This window comes from Apostichopus japonicus, chromosome 22 (genome assembly GCF_037975245.1).
Source record: "Apostichopus japonicus isolate 1M-3 chromosome 22, ASM3797524v1, whole genome shotgun sequence".
Classification (NCBI taxonomy): Eukaryota; Metazoa; Echinodermata; class Holothuroidea; order Aspidochirotida; family Stichopodidae; genus Apostichopus; species Apostichopus japonicus.
This window is the reverse complement of record NC_092582.1, coordinates 24,676,618-24,700,132: the sequence shown is the minus strand read 5'-3', so window position 1 is coordinate 24,700,132 and position 23,515 is coordinate 24,676,618. Positions and strand designations below refer to the sequence as shown.

The 23,515-nt window shown below is 33.1% G+C and overlaps 3 protein-coding genes and 1 long non-coding RNA gene across 4 annotated transcripts in view; 2 read left to right on the top strand and 2 right to left on the bottom strand.

The window, feature by feature from the left end:
* Window positions 1-7,154, bottom strand: part of LOC139963631 (macrophage migration inhibitory factor homolog) — a 177,314-nt gene extending 170,160 nt beyond the window's left edge. Inside the window, exon 1 of the transcript XR_011791647.1 lies at window positions 6,805-7,154. The gene's annotated coding sequence lies outside the window, so the exon portion shown is untranslated. The remainder of the gene's footprint in view (window positions 1-6,804) is intronic.
* The window catches only part of LOC139963628 (homeobox protein GBX-2-like), a 183,004-nt gene that overhangs the window by 154,897 nt on the left and 4,592 nt on the right, over window positions 1-23,515 (top strand). The window lies entirely within an intron of this gene.
* Window positions 10,552-15,318, bottom strand: LOC139963643 (uncharacterized). The gene is made up of 3 exons (XR_011791706.1): window positions 15,042-15,318; window positions 12,710-12,887; window positions 10,552-12,130 (listed from the first exon to the last, which is right to left on the bottom strand). It is a non-coding gene; the product is annotated as an uncharacterized lncRNA (long non-coding RNA).
* On the top strand, window positions 18,350-22,220 carry LOC139963830 (uncharacterized). The gene is made up of 3 exons (XM_071965014.1): window positions 18,350-18,944; window positions 19,278-19,450; window positions 20,197-22,220. The coding sequence occupies exons 1-3, from the start codon at window positions 18,840-18,842 to the stop codon at window positions 20,267-20,269; spliced, it is 351 nt and encodes a 116-aa protein (XP_071821115.1). The 5' UTR covers window positions 18,350-18,839; the 3' UTR covers window positions 20,270-22,220.

Genomic DNA, 23,515 nt, shown 5'->3' with positions numbered 1-23,515 from the left:
TTGTGACTTACATTACTTACAAATAGTATTAAACTATGAATATCTGTGGCTCAGACTACTAACGAGTGGAATTAATCTATGGATATCTGTGGTTTAGGATACTTGAGAATAAGATTAAACTATGAATATTTGTATCTTAGATTACTGACAAATATTATTGAACTATGAATATCTGTGGCTTAGAATACTAACGAATAGGATTAATCTATGGATATCTGTGGCTTAGAATACTGACGAATGGGATTAATCAATGTATATCTTTGACTTTGAATATTTATGAATAGGATAATTCTAAGGATATCTGTGGCTTAAGATACTTATGAAAAGGAGTGATCTATGAATACCGGTATATGTGGCTTAGAATACTAAAGAATAATAATAAACTATGAATATTTGTGGCTTAGATTACTTACAAAAAGTATTAAACTATGAATATCTGTGGCTTATAATACTAACGAATAGGATTAATCTATGTATATCCTTGGCTTTGAATATTTATGAATAGGATAATTTTTAAGAATATCTGTGGCTTAGACTACTTATAAAAAGGAGTAATCTATGAATATTTGTGGCTAAGAATAATTGTAAATAAGATTCAACTATGAATATTTGTGGCTTAGATTACTTACAAATAGTATTAAACTATGAATATCTGTGGCATTGGAATACTAACGAATAGAATAATTCTTTGTATATCTTTGGCTTTGAATATTTATGAATAGGATAATTCTAAGAATATCTGTGGCTTAGAATAATTATGAATAGACTTAAGCTATGAATATCTGTTGCTTAAAACTCTTATGAATAGGATTGAACTATGATATCTGTGGCTTAGAATACTGACGAATAGGATCAAGCTATAGATATATGTGGCTTAGGATACTTGAGAATGAGATTAAACTATGAATATTTGTGGCTTAGAATACTAACGAATGGGATTAATCTCTGTATATCTTTGGCTTTGAATATTTATGAATAGGATAATTCTAAGAATATCTGTGGCTTAAAATACTTATGAAAGGAGTAATCTATGAATATATGTGGCTTTGAATACTTAAGAATAAGAATAAACTATGAATATTTGTGGCTTAGATTACTGACAAATAGTATTGAACTATGAATATCTGTGGCTCAGACTTCTAACGAGTAGAATTAATCTATGGATATATGTGGCTAAGAATAGTAACAAATAGGATTAATCTATGTATATATTTGGCTTTGAATATTTATGAATAGGATTATTCTAAGAATATCTGTGTCTTAGAATACCTATGGTTAGACTTAAGCTATGAATATCTGTGTCTTAGAATACTTAAGAATAGGTTTAAACTATGAATATTTGTTGCTTAGAATTCTTATGAATAGGATTAAACTATGAACATTTGTGGCTTAGATAACTAACAAATAGTCATAAACTATGAATATATGTGGCTAAGAATACTAACGAATAGGATTAATCTATGTATATCTTTGGCTTTGAATATTTATGACAAACAGTATTAAACTATGAATATATGTGGCTCGGAATACTTACGAATAGGATTAATCTATGGATATGTGTAGCTTCGAGTGCTTAAGAATAAGATAAACTTTGAATATCTGTGGCTTAGAATTCTTATGAATAGGATTAAACTATGTATATCTCTGTCTTTGAATACTTAATAATAGGATTATTCTATGAATATCTGTGGCTTAGAATCCTTATGAATAGGATAAAACTATAAATATTTGTGGCTTACAATACTTACGAATAGGGTTAATCTATGAATATTTGTGGCTTAGATTGGACTAAACTATGAATATCTGTGGCTTAGATTACTTACAAATAGTATTGAACTATGAATATCTGTGGCTTAGAATACTAACGAATAGGATTAATCTATGTACATCTCTGGCTTTGAATATGAATGAATAAGATAATTCTATGAATATCTATGGCTTTAAATAATTACGAATAGAATATGAATACCTGTGGCTGAGAGTAATTATGAAAAGGAGTAATCTATGAATATCTGTGGCTTAGAATACATACAAATCGAATTAAATATGAATATTTGTGGCTTAGAATACTAACAAATAGGGTTTATATATGCATATTGTGGCTAAGGTTACTTAAGATTAGGATTAATCTATGAATATCTGTTGCTGAAAATACTTACGAAAAGGATTAAGCTATGGATATCTGTGGCTTAGGATTGAAATAGGAATATATGTGTCTTAGAATACTAAAGAATAGGATTAATCTTTGAATATCTGTGGCTTAGAATACTTACGAATCAAATTCAACTATGAATATTTATGGCTTAGAATACTAACAAATAGGGTTTATCTATGCATAATTGTGGCTTACGTTACTTATGATTAGGATTAATCTATGAATGTCTGTGGCTGAAAATACTTACGAAAAGGATTAAGCTATGGATATCTATGGCTTAGGATTAAACTATGAATATTTGTTGCTTAGAATACTAACAAATAGGGTCTATCTATGCATATGTGTGGCTAAGGCTTCTTACGATTTGGATTAATCTATGAATGTCTGTGGCTGAAAATAATTACGAATAGGATTAAGCTATGGATATATGTGGCTTAGGATTAAACTATGAATATATGTGTCTTAGAATACTTACGAATAATTTTTTACTTTGAATATCTGTGTCTTAGTATATTTACGAATAGTTTTAAACTATGAGTATCTGTGGCTTAGAATACTAACGAAAAGGATTAATCTATACATATCTCGGGCTTAGAATTCTTACAAATATGATAAATCTATGAATATCTGTGGCATAGAATTCTTACGAATAGGATTAAACCACAAATATTGGTGGCTTAGTATACTAACGAATATGATAAATCTATGTAATTCTGTGGCTTTGAATACTTAAATAGTAGTAATCGATGAATATCTATGGCTTTGAATACTTAAGAATTAGATTAAACTGTGAATATTTGTGGGCTAGAATACTAACGAATAGGGTAAGTCAATGAATGTTTGTGGCTTAGAGTATTAGGAATAACTTATGAATATCTGTGGCTTAGAATACTGACGAATAGGATCAGGCTATGGATATATGTGGCTTAGAATACTTATGAATAGGATTAAACTATCAATTTTTGTGGCTTAGAATAATGACGAATAGGGTTATCTATGAATATTTGTGGCTTAGAATACTTAAGAATAAGATTAAACTATGAATATCTGTGACTTAGAATACTTACGGATAGGATTAAGCTATGTATATTTGTGGCTTGGGATTAAACTATGAATATCTGTGTCTTAGAATACTAACAAATAGGATTAGTCTATACATATCTCTGGCTTAGAATACTTACTAATAGGATTATTCTATGAATAAATGTGGCTTAGGATTCTTATGAATAGGATTAAACTATAAAAATTTGTGGCTTAGAATACTTACGAATAGGGTTAATCTATGAATATTTGTGGCTTAGATTGGATTAAACTATGAATATCTGTGGCTTAGAATACTAACGAAAGGATAAATCTTTCTATATCTATGGCTTTGGATACTTACGAATAGAATTAAACTATGAATATCTGTGGCTTAGAATATTTATGAAAAGGAGTAATCTATGAATATATAAGGCTTAGAATACGAAAGAATAGGATTAATCTATGTATATCTCTGGCTTAGAATACTAACGAATAGAATTAAACTATGAATATCTGTGGCTTAGATATAAGAATAAGATTAATCTATGAATATCTGTGGCTTAGAATACTTACAAATACCCTAACATTATAGATATATCTATTAAAATAAGTGGCCTACAACACTAACATAATAGATGTATCTATGATATATGTGGCCAACAATACTAACATATGATAGATGTAGATCCCTATCTATGAATATATTAACATAACAGCTGTATCTATGAATGTCTGTGGCCTACAACACCAACATAACAGCTGTATCTATGGATATATGTGGCCTGCAAGACTAACATAATAGATGTATCTATGAATATCTGTGGCCTCCAACACTAACATAACATATGTATCTATGAATATATGTAGCCTACAACACCAATATATCAGCTGTATCTATGAATATAAGTGGCCTACAACACCAATATAATAGATGTATCTATGAATATATGTGGCCAACAATACTAACATATAATAGATGTAGATCCCTATCTATGAATATATTAACATAACAGCTGTATCTATGAATATCTGTGGCCTCCAACACTAATATAATATATGTATCTATGAATATATGTGGCCTACAACACCAATATATCAGCTGTATCTATGAATATATGTGGCCTACAACACTAACAAACAGCTGTATCTATGAATATATGTGGCCTACAACACTAACAAAACAGCTGTATCTATGAATATATGTTGCATGCAACCCTAACATTATAGATATGTCTATTAAAATAAGTGGCCTATAGCACTAATATCATAGATGTATCTATGAATATATGTGGCCAACAATACTAACATATAATAAATGTAGATCCCTATCTATGAATATGTTTAACACACCAGCTATATCTATAAATGTCGGTGGCCTACAACACCAACATGACAGCTGTATCTATGAATATATGTGGCCTGCAACACTAACATAACATATGTATCTATGAATATATGTGGCCTGCAACACTAACATAATAGATGTATCTATGAATATATGTGGCCTATAGCACTAATATAATAGATGTATCTATGAATATATGTTGCATGCAACCCTAACATTATAGATATGTCTATTAAAATAAGTGGCCTATAGCACTAATATCATAGATGTATCTATGAATATATGTGGCCAACAATACTAACATATAATAGATGTAGATCCCTATCTATGAATATGTTCAACACACCAGCTATATCTATAAATGTCGGTGGCCTACAACACCAATATGACAGCTGTATCTATGAATATATGTGGCCTGCAACACTAACATAACATATGTATCTATGAATAAATGTGGCCTGCAACAATAACATAATAGATGTATCTATGAATATCTTTGGCCTTCAATACTAACATAATATATGTATCTATGAATATATGTGGCCTACAATACTAACATAACAGCTGTATCTATGAATATATGTGGCATGCAACCCTAACATTATAGATATATCTATTAAAATAAGTGGCCAACAACACCAATATAATAGATGTATCTATGAATATATGTGGCCTACAATACTAACATATCATAGATGTAGATCCCTATCTATGAATATATTTAACGTAACAGCTGTATCTATGAATGTCTGTAGCCTACAACACCAACATAACAGCTGTATCTATGAATATATGTGGCCTGCAAGACTAACACAATAGATGTATGTATGAATATCTGTGGCCTCCAACACTAACATAACATATATATCCATGAATATATGTGGCCTACAACACTGACAAAACAGTTGTATCAACCAATATATACACTACAACAATAGAGCATTAATAAGCCTTATTTATTTTTTACATAAATACAAACAACTTGTGACAAGCCTAAAACAATGTCGTGATAATTGGATAGCATACTGTATACTGACATCACCGAAAAGTGCCGATAGCAAATTTAACTTGACACGGTTTTATTTTCAGGGTCGGTTGTAGCTGTTGTAACCGGTTCCAGAATGCCTCGGTATGGTCTTTCTTTGGCGATACCGTCAAAACATCATCGAGAATGGAATCGACCTCGGCAGGTATGGAACTGCCGTTCAGTAGTGCGTTTGTACATATAAATACACTGGTTGTATTATCCCTTTTCGTGGTCTTCCGTTCGCAATTATTTTGCACAAGTGCAAAATTATATTGCACAAGTGCAAAATTTATATTGCAGTCATACTTTTTCGGGAATGGAAGATAAGGTGTGGTGGAATGCTAAGGTAATATTTGTGGTTGGAATAGTAAAACCAAACGAGCTGATGTCTAGAACATTTCTTTGAGATTTTTTTCTTCTAACGAGGCACGGTGTGGATAATTGGGTGAAACACTTGTACTCCAGCGACATACTTTCATGAAAGCAAAATTATATACTGTTTTGCTGAAAACTAGGTCTTTCAATGAATGAGATATGAAAACAATATTTTACTGAACTATAAATGCAACTGTAATGTCATGGTAGCACCTTCAGCTTCATAAAAATGTTTACCCAAAAAAATCTTTACAAACGTGCGCTTGCTGTAAAAACAAAATTGAAAATTGTTGTACAGCAAAATCCTACATTTGTACTTTTCGCCATCATCGATGAAGATACAAGTGAGCTACGAGGCAAAAGAAATAATGGATACTTTCGTGATCTTCAATTTTGAAGAACGTGGAGAGAATGTATAGAGGCATGCTCTAAAAAAAAATCTCTCTTTAAGGAGAATAATTTCATATTTCTTTTAATCGCTGGTTAGAGTTGATCCACTTATCCGCGAGATAAGGTTTGGGAATTTGTCATGAGATTGGAATTAAGAAATTAAGCAACTTTGGTAAGGATTAAATTTGTTTCATTTCCCATTGTAATTAGATACTTAAAAATTGTTTAAATAAGTACGAGTTTTAAGTGCACTTTGTTTTATCTATAGAATAAATTGACTATGCGTAGTTAGTTTGGAATGACAAATAATTATTAATAATTGCGTTTGGATTTGTAATTCATTACGCTTTGTTTCGTGTCTGTTGAATAAATGGTTTAAATGGGTCTCAAATTGGGTCTCAATGTACATCAATAAAATTGTTTGAGTGCGACTTCTTCCAGTGTTAGTGAGACGATCAGGAACATTTAGTATAGACAAAGTGTACTCACGGTTTTTCTTCTTCATCTGTTCCCTTCCTTCCCCTTGGTCCCCTTACTGTCCCTAGGTACTTACCACGGACCGGCGAAGTAAAAGATCAGTCAATCACCACGATGGAAAAATAAACTCTAACACAACTTAGATTGGAAATCAAGATATCCCTTGAAAGTATCCAGAGCAAAGGAATTCAAAATGGCGCCGTTTGATTGTTTGGTTCGGTACGGCGTATTGGCAGAGAGCCTCCTGATCCGGGCAGAGGGTTGCCCTAAGCAGTTCATTGATCTACACAGGTTTCGTTATGAGTTCAATCACTCTGAGAACGCAAGCAAATCACGTATTAAGTTCCAAAAATCCTTAATTTCGTTCCGAAAATCATAAATTTGGTTCCGAAAATCCTGAATTTGGTTCCGATATCCTGAATTTAGTTCCAAAAATTGTAATTATCGTTACAAAAATTGTGTATTTAGTTCCGAAAATCCTGAATTTAGTTCCGAAAATCCTGTTTTTAATTTCTTTACGGATCCAATTAGCCTCCGAGAACGTACGCAAGTCCTGTATTTACTTCCGAATTACTTTAATGTGGGCATCGGAAATTGAGACCATAATATATTGCTGAAATCTCCGGTATGTCGAATTTTTAGAATAATAAGCTCCATAATATATTGCTGAATATATTGCTGATACCATAATATATTGCTGAAATCTCCGGTATGTCGAATTTTTAGAATAATAAGCTCCATATTGTTACAAGAGTTGGAATTAGTCGCATTGACTTATACCAGACTAAATTCTCTAGCAGCTTGCTCATGTGGAATAAACGCGAGTTATTCCGGTTGCATTATCTGCCAATGAGAATATATATAATATTTCTCTACTCGAAACCGCGATAAGGAACATTTGTCCATAAATATTGTTGGTACTGTGGAGAAGATAATCCATTCCGAAGTGTGCAAATGAAGTTACTATTTAAGAAAGGTCACCCAAAATAGACCCTGTGTAACAAACAACTGGTTCCACTCTAAACCCCAGTCCCATTGAAGGTATAGTGGTTAAGTTAACGTATGCTTATGAAGGCTATATACTGAAAGCACACGTACAGTGTACACGTACAGGCTTGTACGCGTAGGTCTATACAGTACATCGATAGATATGATAAACCAGTCTTTATCTTTTTCGTATGGGAGCATAGATGTTAATTTAAATAACAAAAGGGCAGTTGAATTCCTGCATATTTTGATGAATAGCTGATGAACGATAAGCCGGTAACGACATTCGTGATTATCTGGATTAAGGTATACTTACCCTGCCTGATCTAGCCTTGATGCGATTAATCCGACCACTGAAAAACAGAAACACAAAGAGTAAACCCTCTTATAACAGTTTGTATGAAAGACATCATGCAAACTGAACGAATACCCAAGTTTCACCGCCAAGGAAAAGAGGAATGATTTAGCTTTATATTGGCTATGTTGTTTTTACACTAATTAATTGTGAGCGGTAAACAAACTAACTTTCCCGTACCATCATGAATATCCCGGCACCCTTTATTCATCTCCTATCGTAACGATCAAGTAATATCTTCTGAATTTCTTGCTCAAATTTGAATAGGTTAGTCTTATATTACATACCTTTGATCAGAATTATTTAGTTGGATTTGCCTCTGATGGCGAGTTATGGAAAGACATGACTGTAAGACCGACAATGCCTGTATGGTGACGTCACACATTTTTCATGTGAGATATTTTGACTTCGAATTTATTAGGAACCAATGAAATATATTTATTAAATCTATTGAGATCGGTCAATACTTAATGAAAGTTAAATTGAAACTCCGCGGATGTGATTAAAATAGAATAGATTAATTCCCGTACATATCTTGTTTTGTTTTCTCCTTTCAGGGAAAAGGATTTCAGAAGACATTTTGGTGGCTAATATAGGTCGTGTTTGGGAAGCAGACAACAAACTGCAATTAAATTATAATGAGGAATAAGCCTACACGGAACACAACACATTATTTTAGTTTACCTCTGATCTCTCTCCTCTGGAGACGAAGAATTTTCGGATTTCGTCAAAATGACGTCATTAGCACGAACGGGTGCACCGTATGGACTATCTTACACTTATAAAGTAACGTTTTAGTCATTAACGTATTTATGTGAATCGTATATAGTCTCAAAATTCATGCCAGGCCAGGCAAAATTCATGCCAGGCATATTAGCTTAGGTTTTTATATGTGGATTTTCCATTTAAATGGAGAACTGTTGAGATTTAGTTAGGGAAACCCTGCTATAGACACTTGTTTTTATATTTCTTATAAGTATCCCACATTGCAGGTTACACCTTGGTTATCAAGCACTAATTGTACAGGGCATGTGATCAATGCTGTTCAAGTTACCTAAACGGACAGAGGGGAACTTAGACTTGATGAACTTTTTCGACACAACGCGACATCAAATTTGTATTTTAATGTCTGTGAAAAGCATATATATTTACAATTATTCGTACAAAACATCAAATAGCGTGAGGCAACGACATCCCAGCAGTTTATGTGTACTACCGCCACAAACCAGTGCATATGATCAACAGTTACACATATAGACTGACAGAGTGCGTGGTCGGACTACGGTATAACACATCCATGATTCGAAGCACTGTGGTAATTAGAGGAACAATTCTTGTTGAGAGTTAAATCGGTGACTAATTACACTAATGAACAATATCTTGAACGATTCCGTTCTCCTGCTCTTCCGTGTTGTTTCAGTTTGTTAGAAGAAAAGACGAATTGTATGATAAGAATGCGAAGAGGGGGCAAGAAAGCTAGGCGTAAACGCCCTTAGTACTGCTATCGTTAGGCTAGAATAGGCCTAGTCAAGGAAGATGGTCCTATCCGTCTGGAAACCGGCTCGTCGTAAACCACTGTATTTATATCTACGTTTACAGTGTGCATTTCATTTTTATCGAGGTTGATATGAAGTGGGACCGAGTGGAGGTATGAGGTATAATCTTTATATACGGGTATATCTAAATGCCAACGCTTCTGTGCTCTGGTTATGCACTCTTGTAGATCAAGGTGGATGAAAAGAGTCATGCACAGTATGAGTTTGTTAATTAAAATAATTTATATTCATCATAAATTAATCAATTGATAGTCAACATAACAAACAGATCGTAATCCGCAATTTTATAAGTCATTTCATTCTAACAGGAAATAAGAATAAAACTTCATATTGAGTATCGCAAACGACCCTTTACATCGAGAACCCTTTTCACATTGAAACCGGGGGTAGCATTTTTTCAACCATTAGCTCCGCGAAGAACCGATACAGGAAACTTCGAACGCAAAATGTCGAGTATTTATCAAACGTACTAATCCCTGCATAAGTATACCAATGCTTTTCCAACGTCGTTTTCCTTTTTGTTTGGAATTCATATTTTTATATTGCATGAAAACGCATAAACGTACCTTTTTGTCATGTTTATATTAAAGCTTATAATAACAACTGTGGATTCTGTATGAACAGGTATACATTTATCATTTGTTAATGACAAATCATGAATTAAAAATAGCAGCATCATCATTGATTTCTGTTTCATAAGATAAACATTTTCCATTGGAATGATTTTGCATATCTTATGATTTAAAGTATAAATACAAAAAAAAATCAGATGATGTATTTGTCCTATTTAGAGGGAGTATATAACTTTTGGTGAAATTTGTTGATGTATTCACTGGCAATAAAAAAGACAATTAAAAGGCATTTAAGTCAGAATGTGCTGCCATACAAGACTAAAAAAAAATTAATCAAAACAAGTATATTAAATGACCCCTCCCCTTCCCCTCGACCATGATGTGGTTTATTTGACTTGCCCCTTTCAACGAAACCTAAAACATCTTAGTTGTTACGGTGTTGTTACAATGAAAGTGGTCGTATTACTTAGTCTAACACACAGCGCATAATGTCAGTTGCTCAAATGCAACACAAAACTCAATATTGGACGTCAACAAACATTTCATGGCCTTAAATAATATACTACAATGCATTTCACATTGCCAAAGATAAATAGTGTAGAATACCATCCAAATGTGATCTATAGCTCCTAACAACTTTTAAGAACATGTTTTGGTTCAAGTTTTATAATTTATAATAAAAACAGTAGAAAAAACTGTAACATAAAGGTATGTACTCAGGAGCACGTTGTCGCCGTCACTGTAACCTTAAAGGAGCGTTCCAGAGGTATTAGCATAGTTTAAAGGTGAATATCTCAAACTAGAAAAGCTTTAGAAACAATGCTTTTGCATCTTATCTTTTACTTTAATCCAAAAAACAGATTGTAGTAAGAACAATGAGATTAGGCGAAAGTTGTTATGACTTCAAACTAAAAGTAAACAAACTTAATTTTAATAGTAATAAACACAACTTGAGAACAGTTTCTTGACGGTTTAACGGTTAAAATCTCGCTAATTATTAGCAGTTCATTGATTGTGCGTGTGTGTGCGCGTATGTGTTCAAAGCATGTATTATACGTTGGTTTGTAACTATATATGCTTTGCGTTATTAGGACCAACCTATACGCAATAATATTACAATCACAAATTATAGTTATTCATAATGACGCATATAGAAACAATCAACTTGTTACACAAGTTTTGAACACACCTAAAACAAATCACTCAAGAAAAAATAAAATAATCAAAAGCGAGAAAAATATCAATATCAACAAACAAAACCAAACACACCGATACACACACACGCACCTAAAACCAATGTAAATTTGCTGCATGCTCAGTGCCCATTAGTTAAGAAATGTGAAGCGATTTTGGAATTGAAATTGGATAAAATATTTCTCATAGAGACTTGGGCTGTACTAGGCCCGTCTTAACACAATAGACACTCTGGATAGTTAGTTGCCCAAGGCCTAAGATTAAGGAACCCCATGGATAGTTAATGGGTATCACAACTTACTGATTTAATATATATCATAATTAGTATCGAAGGAATAAAGTGAAGAAAGCACACTGTTGTCAGTGAAATAAAAAATACTCAACATGTATAGCAGACTTGTACCAGCGTTTTTCTGAATTTGATTAATTTTGAATTTATTACATAGCGAGCGACCTGGGTAGGGGTTGTATAAGGACCAGCACAGTACATAATCTTGTCCATGGGGCCTACAATGCTGTTAAGGCGGGTGGGTTTGACTGAAGTTGCCTATTTTCTTAAGTCTTTGTAATAATCTGGTTTCACATAGTTTGAATAGTGTGGTAGGTCAACGAGAAACTGGTTGCCACGTATCCCGACATGCTTTGCGTCATGTTCATGCATCAAGACGAAGAGGCTGTTGACAGAGAAAATAAGAGAGCGCATTATAAAATGGAAACTGTTATATTGTAAATATACAACTGGCAAAAATATTAACAGAGAACGAGTTTCATGGGGAATCTATTTGGGTGTTCCAGTACCTTAAAAAGGGGCAATAATTTAGGCACACATGTACGCGTCTATTTACTCCCCACCCTTGTAAGGAGTGAGGAGGGAGGGGGGGGTGAATGGTTAGGGAGAGACGGACGTCTATAGTACTCCCTCCCTTGAAGAGGAGTGGTGGCGGGGTGGATGGATAGGGAGAGACGGGCGTCTTTCATACTCCCTCCCTTGAGGAGGAATGGTGGCGGGGGGGGGGGGGGTGGGGATTGATGGATAGGGAGAGACGGGCGTCTATACTACTCCCTCCCTTGAAGAGGAGTGGGGTCGGGATGGTGTATGAATAGGGATACGGGGGAGAAAGAGATTCGAGATTTTTAGATTTTGAGGGTTTTTGTTTATGATTATTAAATTTAATTTATAATAAAGGTATTTGGTATTGTTCAATGACAATAAACCAGTTTCCTGCTCATACAATTTTCTTTCTAATCCTTACCAATTTCTAGGTATGTCCAACTCGTTCACACCGAATTCAAACATTTTGTTACCGACAGCAAGGGTGTCTTTTGGATCAATAAAGTTGTGGTGCCATGCAATTCGAAGAACCCCCACGATTTGCTTGGATCTCCCGCCCGACACATCAACTTCCCACTTCTCATCTCCACGGTAACACTCTGAGGAGGAAACAAACAATACACCATACAGATCAATATGTCACTGCAAATAGTTCAACTTTCGTCACGTTTATAATCAACTGTTAATTTGATTTGGTTTGATTAAAAAACAAAAATATACATACAATACAATAACACATAATGTGAAAGTCAAATAATAAAGAAATCGAAATAAAGCAATACAGTATATGAATGGTAGAGGCAACCAAAAATAAGCATAGCTTTTCTGGTTTGGCTCCCGTATACAATAAATATTAATGACATGTTTAATCATGTATAAGCAAATACTGAACAAAAAAGATAATTAAATTAACAAAAAACACAACTAAACAAAAAGTTCGATATAACAAAAGTTTATGGTATATTAATGAGATAATTAATTGGGTTGAGAGTTTAAAAGATAATAATGGAGTGCACACTTAAAGGAGTACGAAGAACCTTTGACCGAATAGAATGTGGGAGACTGTTCCACAAGACTGCACCTGAATAATGTACTTGGGGTCACCTTAACTTAGTACGAGATGACGTGATATGAAGTAAGTTACTACTTATACGAGTATTATGACTATGCAGACTAGAATTTCAGCTAAAGAATGAATTATAAATAGTCGGAAGAAGCCCATTGTAAAGTTAAAAAGAAACATGCCTAATTGAAGTTTAAAGAGATGAAATATAGGGAGCACATTTCATTCCTTAAATAGGGGAGAAGAATGTTCAATGAAAATGAACATTACAAATATTTCTGACAGCACGCTTTTGATTAAGATATACACTACGTAATGGCACAATCGGCTTCATGAGTTGTATCATTAGGGACGTTGTATCAGAACATTGGTGTCAGAGGCGTAGGAAGTTACTTTTGAGTGGGGGGGGGGGGGGCTGAAGACTGATGGCCGGCCTGGGGGAGGGGTCTAAGGGGAGGGGTGCCCCCCTCCAAAGGGGAGGGGGTGTCCCCCTCCCCTTTGGATTTTTTTGCATTTCCAGGTGGCCTCAGATGCAATTTGGTGCAATATAGCACACTTCAACACCCACTCCATTTTGTAAACTTAATTTTGTGTTTTCACCTGGCCTTAGATGCAATTTGGTGCTCCAAATGAGATTTTTTTTCTCATTTGGAAATGAAAAAGGGGTTTTTTGACTTGCGAAGTAGGGGGGGCGGAATGATACTTCCGCCCCTCCACATTTTTCACTGGGGGGGGGGGGCTGGCGCCCCCCATCCCCCCCGGTTCCTACGCCCTTGATTGGTGTCATTGTCGCAAATTATAGTTACAAAAGTGTTCTCGAATAGTAAAGTTACCCATCACCAGTATTACGACTGAACATCAAACTATAGATTGCGACCACTCAGAAACTGTTGTGTCTTCCAGCTGAGGGCGCCTTAACATTATCAACAAACTTTCGCTGCTGACATGTCCGAGTAAGCTTGTCAGCAGCTATAGTAACGCTCAGTGCGACGACAGGAATTGGAAATATAATGAGTTGCAAATTCCAGATCATGTAAGAAGATCATTGTAAGAAAACAAACTTCCAGCCTTCACCGGGATTCGAACCCGGGCCTCCCACTTTATATGCGTACACCCTAACCACTAGGCTATGGACGCTGATTGTATGTTCGGTAGGTCGTAATTTCACTGTAGGCGTTTGACACCTGTATCGAGCAATACTAGTTCTGTTTTTGATGACATATTTTGCCTTATTCTAGAGATCAAACATGATGCTAATCAACTCGAAAATCATTTGTGATTCCTAATGCCAGATCTCGAAAGAGTTATTTGAACAGACTTTTGTTAATAAAATATATAGATATATATTGATATATATATTGATATATATATATATATATTGATATATATATATTGATATATATATATATATATATATTTAATGATATATATATATAATGTAACGCTGAAACGGTAATGAGTTTGAAAATCAAGAAAATTAAAAAAAAATAGGTCAAAGTATAGGCTGGGCTAAGCTAGTCAAGTATAGCCTAGTCAAGCCTATAGACCAAGTAAGTCTAGTCAAACCTATTGTTTAGTCTAACCTAGCGCATAATCTACTGCAGTATATAGCCTTAGAATATACAACACCAGCCCAGTCGACCTTACATTTAACACGTACAAAAAGAATTGAACAGATTGTTACTCTTACACTGACTTTACTTCCCAAAGCATCTGCGACCAACTGGCATAACTTTTTGATCGTTGAATCTGAGATCGTCTCGGAAGCTTTATTGGTGTGGACAACACAGAGCGGCATTTTGAAGTAAAAATATCAGTTGAAATCCCGTTAGTCTCTTAACCGTTGTCGTGTGAATAACAGCTATCAGTATGGTCAGGTTTTGCGTGTTTATCAATCTAATCTCAACGTCGATATTCATATCTAGTGCAGAAATTACAGCTTCATATCGTAATAACTGGTAGACCTGCAATTTTATTTTATGTTACCATTTCCTTCGGGGGGGGGGGGGGTGTCAAGTGTTTTCCATCTTATCCCAATACGGCTGTGTTTACAATACAGCTGTGTTTAGTACATAATGCTTAAACGTCTTCTGAACAGTAATAGTTACGGGGGTGCGTCGATAAACCTGCAGGTAGTTTAGCTAAACATCTTTTTTTCATGACTTTGATCAAAGGGTACTAAGCAAACTGAATAATATAAGCCTGTCTATATTTTTTGAGGAAGTTGAGATCGTATGGATTCAATCAATGTATACTTATTAATTTCTATCGTGCAATAGTCGAGAGTATCCTGACGTCATCGATTATTATCTGGTTTGGCCGGGCCACGCAAAATGATATCAGCAGATGATCTACAGTGGTCAGGTCAGCTGAAAAGATAATTGGCGTTGATCTCCCTTTCCTGGAGTCGCTCTACATAGACAGGTCTCTTCGTAGAACGCAGCTCATTTTGAGCGATTCTGATCACCCTGCAAATGCATATTTCAATTTCTTGCCATCGCACCGCAGACTCCGCACCTTTAGAGGGAACAGGCGTTTTACCGCCAGTGTCTTTCCATCTGCCGTCAAACTTTATAATAACCTGTAATTTATTATTTGCACATATTATTCTATTTTTCTATTTCTATTCTAAGGAGCTTGAGGAATGTTTTAATTTTCGATGTGTAATTTTATTGCTCATTGATTGAATAAAGAATCTATCTATCTATCTATCTATCTATCTATCTATCTATCTATCTATCTATCTATCTATCTATCTATCTATCTATCTATCTATCTATCTATCTATCTATCTATCTATCTATCTATCTATCTATCTATCTATCTATCTATCTATCTATCTATCTATCTATCTATCTATCTATCTATCTATCTATCTATCTATCTATCTATCTATCTATCTATCTATCTATCTATCTATCTATCTATCTATCTATCTATCTATCTATCTATCTATCTATCTATCTATCTATCTATCTATCTATCTATCTATCTATCTATCTATCTATCTATCTATCTATCTATCTATCTATCTATCTATCTATCTATCTATCTATCTATCTATCTATCTATCTATCTATCTATCTATCTATCTATCTATCTATCTATCTATCTATCTATCTATCTATCTATCTATCTATCTATCTATCTATCTATCTATCTATCTATCTATCTATCTATCTATCTATCTATCTATCTATCTATCTATCTATCTATCTATCTATCTATCTATCTATCTATCTATCTATCTATCTATCTATCTATCTATCTATCTATCTATCTATCTATCTATCTATCTATCTATCTATCTATCTATCTATCTATCTATCTATCTATCTATCTATCTATCTATCTATCTATCTATCTATCTATCTATCTATCTATCTATCTATCTATCTATCTATCTATCTATCTATCTATCTATCTATCTATCTATCTATCTATCTATCTATCTATCTATCTATCTATCTATCTATCTATCTATCTATCTATCTATCTATCTATCTATCTATCTATCTATCTATCTATCTATCTATCTATCTATCTATCTATCTATCTATCTATCTATCTATCTATCTATCTATCTATCTATCTATCTATCTATCTATCTATCTATCTATCTATCTATCTATCTATCTATCTATCTATCTATCTATCTATCTATCTATCTATCTATCTATCTATCTATCTATCTATCTATCTATCTATCTATCTATCTATCTATCTATCTATCTATCTATCTATCTATCTATCTATCTATCTATCTATCTATCTATCTATCTATCTATCTATCTATCTATCTATCTATCTATCTATCTATCTATCTATCTATCTATCTATCTATCTATCTATCTATCTATCTATCTATCTATCTATCTATCTATCTATCTATCTATCTATCTATCTATCTATCTATCTATCTATCTATCTATCTATCTATCTATCTATCTATCTATCTATCTATCTATCTATCTATCTATCTATCTATCTATCTATCTATCTATCTATCTATCTATCTATCTATCTATCTATCTATCTATCTATCTATCTATCTATCTATCTATCTATCTATCTATCTATCTATCTATCTATCTATCTATCTATCTATCTATCTATCTATCTATCTATCTATCTATCTATCTATCTATCTATCTATCTATCTATCTATCTATCTATCTATCTATCTATCTATCTATCTATCTATCTATCTATCTATCTATCTATCTATCTATCTATCTATCTATCTATCTATCTATCTATCTATCTATCTATCTATCTATCTATCTATCTATCTATCTATCTATCTATCTATCTATCTATCTATCTATCTATCTATCTATCTATCTATCTATCTATCTATCTATCTATCTATCTATCTATCTATCTATCTATCTATCTATCTATCTATCTATCTATCTATCTATCTATCTATCTATCTGTCTCAACAATGATATATTTGAACCAAAAATTAATTTGGGTTAACTATAGAAAAGATATATTCAAGACAGACTAATACATTTTTCTTCTGTTTTTATCAATTTTATTCAACCGGATGTTTATCGGTGAACCATATGAGTAGAGTTTGTATTGCTAATGTCAAACGCATGATTGAAGGTAAAAAAAAAAAAATTATACGGTTGTAGACAAAATGTAGGCAAAATGTTGTTTATACCATTTTTAACTTTTGAAGAAAAACAGATCAGTTTTACAAAGTTGGGTATTACATGTATTGCAAACTTATCAAGGACAAATATTGTTGAATGTCATTAAGATGTTCAGTTGTCCATGTGACCTTGAAAGAACCCCCCCCCCCCCCCTCCTCCGTATTGGTTGTGTTTATGTACAAAACATCAGGACAATATCGATTATCAAGTTTAACATCTCAATAGTGAAAACATATTAACACATTAATGTCTCTTTATTAAACCTTGTGTGATACAAGTTTGGCTGTAACCTCATAACAGGGAATGCCAAAGTATAAGAAACATAGTTAGTATAAAATAACAGGAACACAAGAATTGGAGCAGTTTTCTCTTTATCAACAGATTATTTTAACCATGCATATATATATGGTAAATTGTAATGGTAGAATATCATATGTGCCTTTAACGAAATAAGTTAGTAATTAACAAATAGTAGAAATCTATTACGCTATAACGTTGAATTTTGAAAACAATAGAAAGATTAGTTTTGATGGCATAATTTATTACTCTTGAGCGTATGGTGCACTTTTCCTAATTATGACATTCCTAATTCCTGACAGTTATGATAAACGTCATCGTTTATATACACAGTTGAGGGTATAGTAATGGGAACCATATGGAGGAGTTTGGTAAATAAAGGAAAATCGATTCTCTTAATTCTAAAAATGGAATATTGTCTACTGCTTAGAGAAGAATTACCAGAGAAAGACAACTGGATCACATACACTTAAAATAAAATTGTATTGTACTAGCAAATTAGGGGAAGACGTTGAATATTTCACAAAATGAGGTGCGTTGTCCATACCAGCGCCGGTTCAGACGTGTTCAACGAGAACTTTCACAAGAAATTCGTGAGAAATATTCAGGAATGGTTTAACATTGATCATGAGGTAATGCATAATGTGTTTAGGGATAAGTTTATATTTTTCACCAAGAGAAATATTTGTTTTAAGCGAGATCCTGTATGGCAGCAGTGTGTATAGTGGTGCCTATATTTATTTTCATATCAGATTGCCCCCATATAAAATATCTAACATATTTTTAAATGTTTCAGTTAACAGTTAAAATAATATGCACTAACGTTAGGAAAAGTTCTTCTCATAAGTCTTGTAAACCTGTGGTAAGATGAATGTTAAAATAGCCACTGTGGCTAGAATTTTTAACGTCGTCGAGGTGGTTGTGAACATCTTTTATAAAAAAAAAAGTTTATTTTTCTCTTCAAGGTTACTGTGTGGATACGACCTGATCTCCGCTTGTTCCGGGACTGTTCTTCTTCGCCGTGTGGTTATTTAGAAGTATTTGGATTCGAAAAGTTAGAAGACGAAGCGTATACAAGGAAGTTACATAAACAAATCAGTCAGTTTATTTCTAAAGAAACGTCAGTGCCAGAGGGAAGGTGAGATTGATTTTTACTTAAATCGCAGTTTAATTTAATTGAGAAAATTATGCTAAAAGAGGCCGTCAAATTATGGTTTGGCAGTTATTTCTACTTTATCTTTGATTATGCCATATTTTAAGTTAGACGTAAGAATGGAAGTTTTTTATTACTTATATTTTACCTCATATTATATACGCTTTTCCTGCCTGGTACCATTTTGTTGTCTTGTAAAGGATTATAAAAGAATTAGAGCCTCCTTGAGTTAACGTGCCAAACCTTTTAGCTTAGATTTTAACTCCCTTATTAACCAAATTAACCAGGCAGCCATGAGAGAGTTTAAATGGTTTTCTCATTAAAAAGTCATAGAGATGAGAAACGCCTACTCCATAACGAGCTGAAGTAACTTCTTCAACAGACTACTTATAACTTGAGAAAAAGGACGATCACGTCAAAACTCCAAACTGTATACGTTTCAAAATTATGTTGTTTAAAGAGCTGCCGTATTTATTCAGGGTGTTGTTCCACAAAAATCAAAAATTTGGCATGATATTCACATACTACAACTGAATTTCAAATCATCCTGGAAGAAATGACCTTTAGCCCTAAACGTAGACCTAAAATTAAATACTGTAATTTGTTACGTAACAGCTGGGGGAGGGGAATTCTCCCAGTTGTCCGTGTGAATACGGGTAGAAAGAAGTTCTTGCAAGTGATGTTTGACCCTCATAAATCAGTCTCACATTTTTGTTTTTATCTCTTTACAGATTTTTCGTGATTTTTCGGAAAGTTTGGGGTACCAACTACTCCTTACCGAATGGCAGTCTCCTCAGCGAGTAACACCTTTTCGTTATCTATTTATTCAACTCAATTTAAAAGAATTGAATAATCGCTGATGGTTTAGCTTTTTCTCTCCAGATTTCAAGGAAAGACAGTTCCTGCTGTGGATTCGTGTACGCCATACTGTAATTTAATAACAATTTGTTAGCATAGAATTCATCGGACTAGTATATGGTTCAGATAGTCGCTCATTGACACTCATACTGTGAAAACTTTAGAAGAATGTCCGAATCGAATCAATTGATCGATGATTTTGATTAAAACTAATTGTTTCTATAGATTTGGCAGAGCAATGTGGGATTGTATAAAAAAGCTGTTCTGTCCCGCGTTTCACAGCTTTTCCTATGTTGCACGTGACTGTTGGATATTAATGTAACGTATATAGGCCTAGTAAGTTTATGAATCACTATAAGTAAAATTTCTCTCCAAAAAATCGACAGTTATTTACAAACAATAAGCTGATATTGGTTGATATCACTCTAGAAAGAGTCTCTCCAAACCTCAACTCTGACATTAAAGTCAGAATTTCTTAGGATATCGTAAGTTAATAATGACAATGACGTCATTTTTATGGCGAGATAAAAATGACTACAGAAGTCGAGTATATTATCTTAATTATACAAACTAAAATCAGCTGAATAATTTGTTATGTTCATTTCAAATGCTCATAACGATGTGTTGCATATATATGTCTTTTATAAGGACAAACAGTTGTGCTGAGAACTTGTAACTGACAAAGTGTACTATAGTCCCTAAGAATTTCCTAAAACTTAAACTCAATGAAAACTGAATTTAAACCGAATATTTTTGTGGTACAGTCACGGTACATTGCTCCTGCGTTACAAGAGAACGATGAAATGAGGTCAATAAATGGATTGTCAGTGAAAATATTGAAAATTATATTAAATTTGGGTAAATATCGTTTGTTGTAAAGAATTGAAACGTTAATAACAGAGTCATTTAACATAATAACAAAATACTGCTTTATAAGGTTAATGACTGTATTGCGACACTAACAACGATAACATTGACCCTTTATTAGGCATTGTATATTGAAGAGAGCTGTAATCCTTATATACTTTAACATTTACGACGACTCCTTCAATATTGTAGTTGATAAGTTAATGATTGTGAGATATCCGATTTAATTTCGTGTTAACTTAATTGATATTCATTAAAATAGAAGCAAGTCCAACCGTCTTAAATAATATATATATGTAATACAGTGAACAACTCCTCCCAAAAAACGGAAGAATTGTCATAATCCAGTTTTGAAATATTAAGCAAGGTTAAATATACAAACATCGAAATATATGCCTCAACTGTTGGTTTTATTCGATGTCTCTATTAATTTCAATATTTATTTTCCGTACTAAAGATGGGACCCTTTTTGTATGTTTTAAATCTAAAATATTGACGTTCGTGTCAACAACATATTGTCGATAATAATTAGAGTGAAAATAAGAAATTATCTTATATTGTGAGGTACATATTATTATGTTTACAGGTGAATTTATAAACATCTTTCCCTTCTCTTCACCCATCCTCCTGAATGCCTTTTTAAATTGGGCCAAATTTCAAATCGCCCCCAAACTGATTTTGGTAGAGGGATAAACTTTTATGGATTTCAGACGTTTCTGCTAAGGACATTTCCTCTTCACTATCAAAGTTAACATACACAAAGATAAAGACCATAAATTCCAGCCTTGACAGAATATTATAGAATTTAGCTGTGGCTGTAAAATCATCACAGAGCAGGTACTGTATATTCTTGGCATACTACACATGTTGCTATTCAGTTGTTGATAATTATTAAAAGCCTTAATTAATGCTTTATTGTATTATTCAGGAAGTAAGTCTGTTCATCGCCTCTAAAGAAGTGGTAATGAGACAATCGTTTCACAATTGATACGAAGCCTGATAAAGCTCTCTCTGTATATATACATATAACATAGAACATATAATACATAACATATAACATATAATATATAACATACATTATATGATATATAACATATAATATATAATATATAACATATAACATCACAATTGATACGAAGCCTATAAAGCTCTCTCTTTCTACATATATATATAACATAGAACATATAATATATAACATATAATATATAACATATAACATATCACAGTTGATACGAAGACTATAATAAAGCTCTCTCTGTATATATACATAAAACATATAAAATATAACATATAATAAATGATATATAACATATCACATATCACAGTTGATACGAAGCCTAATAAAGCTCTCTCTGTATATATACATATAACATGATAGAACATATAATGTATAACATATAACATATAATACATGATATATAACATATAGCATATCACATAACATATATCTTATAACCTGTCAGGGAGAAATGGAGGGGCTGAGAGCAGGATACACTTCATATTAAGATGCACGCCCGCAGTTGATTATTCTATTCTCATTAGACAGGCCTTTTTGTTCTTCAAACAGCTATACTATATTGCACCGTATTTGTGCCTATATATCGCGATGAATCAACTACTATATAGTATCAGTAAAAGTCACGCCTATAGTGTCGCTCTCCAATACCTGGAGTGTTTACTTGTACGTGGCTGAAGAATGCAATCAAAAAATACTCAAAAAAAGCAGAGTAGTATTAAAATTTCCACAATCCGTATATACATGTTCTTATATATATTGAAGTGAGTGATCACTTAATAACGTTAATAGTTACATTTAACAGTTCTTAAATCAGAAATTACTTAAATTTTTCTTAAATGACGGTAACAGCTTCAATGATCATCAGATTCTTCTACCGCCGTTGTTGGAGGATTCAAACTTTGTTCTGGCCGCAGAATTATTTTAATTCTTTCATCAATAATGACACTGTATTATTCTCTGACTTAACATTGAGTATTTGAGATACCTTCTACTGTATACCAACAAATAATTTGTATAGATTTACACATGATAGGCTATTGAATTTTTGCATATTATTCTGGGGAATTGTGACTTTATATTTATGGGACTGTTTGAAATTTAAAAAAAAAACAGAGGTTGTTTTCATGTCAACGAGAGGAAAGTCGTTTTTTATTCGTGATATTTTGGAATCGACACCAGTTCACAAGACAAGAGCCACTCGAACAATAAATGCACCGATGATTTTTATTCAAACAGTAACACAGGTAAGGATTTTGAATTAATACAAAGGTTTTCTGCTTACCGCTTACTTGTCGGTTGTATCTCAG

Excerpts from the sequence above, each read along its gene's own strand:
- LOC139963830 (XM_071965014.1), top strand. The coding sequence starts at position 18,840 with ATGAGGTGCGTTGTCCATACCAGCGCCGGTTCAGACGTGTTCAACGAG. Across the intron at positions 18,945-19,277 it reads GGTTTAACATTGATCATGAG|GTTACTGTGTGGATACGACC; the intron begins GTAATGCATAAT and ends TTTCTCTTCAAG. Across the intron at positions 19,451-20,196 it reads ACGTCAGTGCCAGAGGGAAG|ATTTTTCGTGATTTTTCGGA; the intron begins GTGAGATTGATT and ends ATCTCTTTACAG.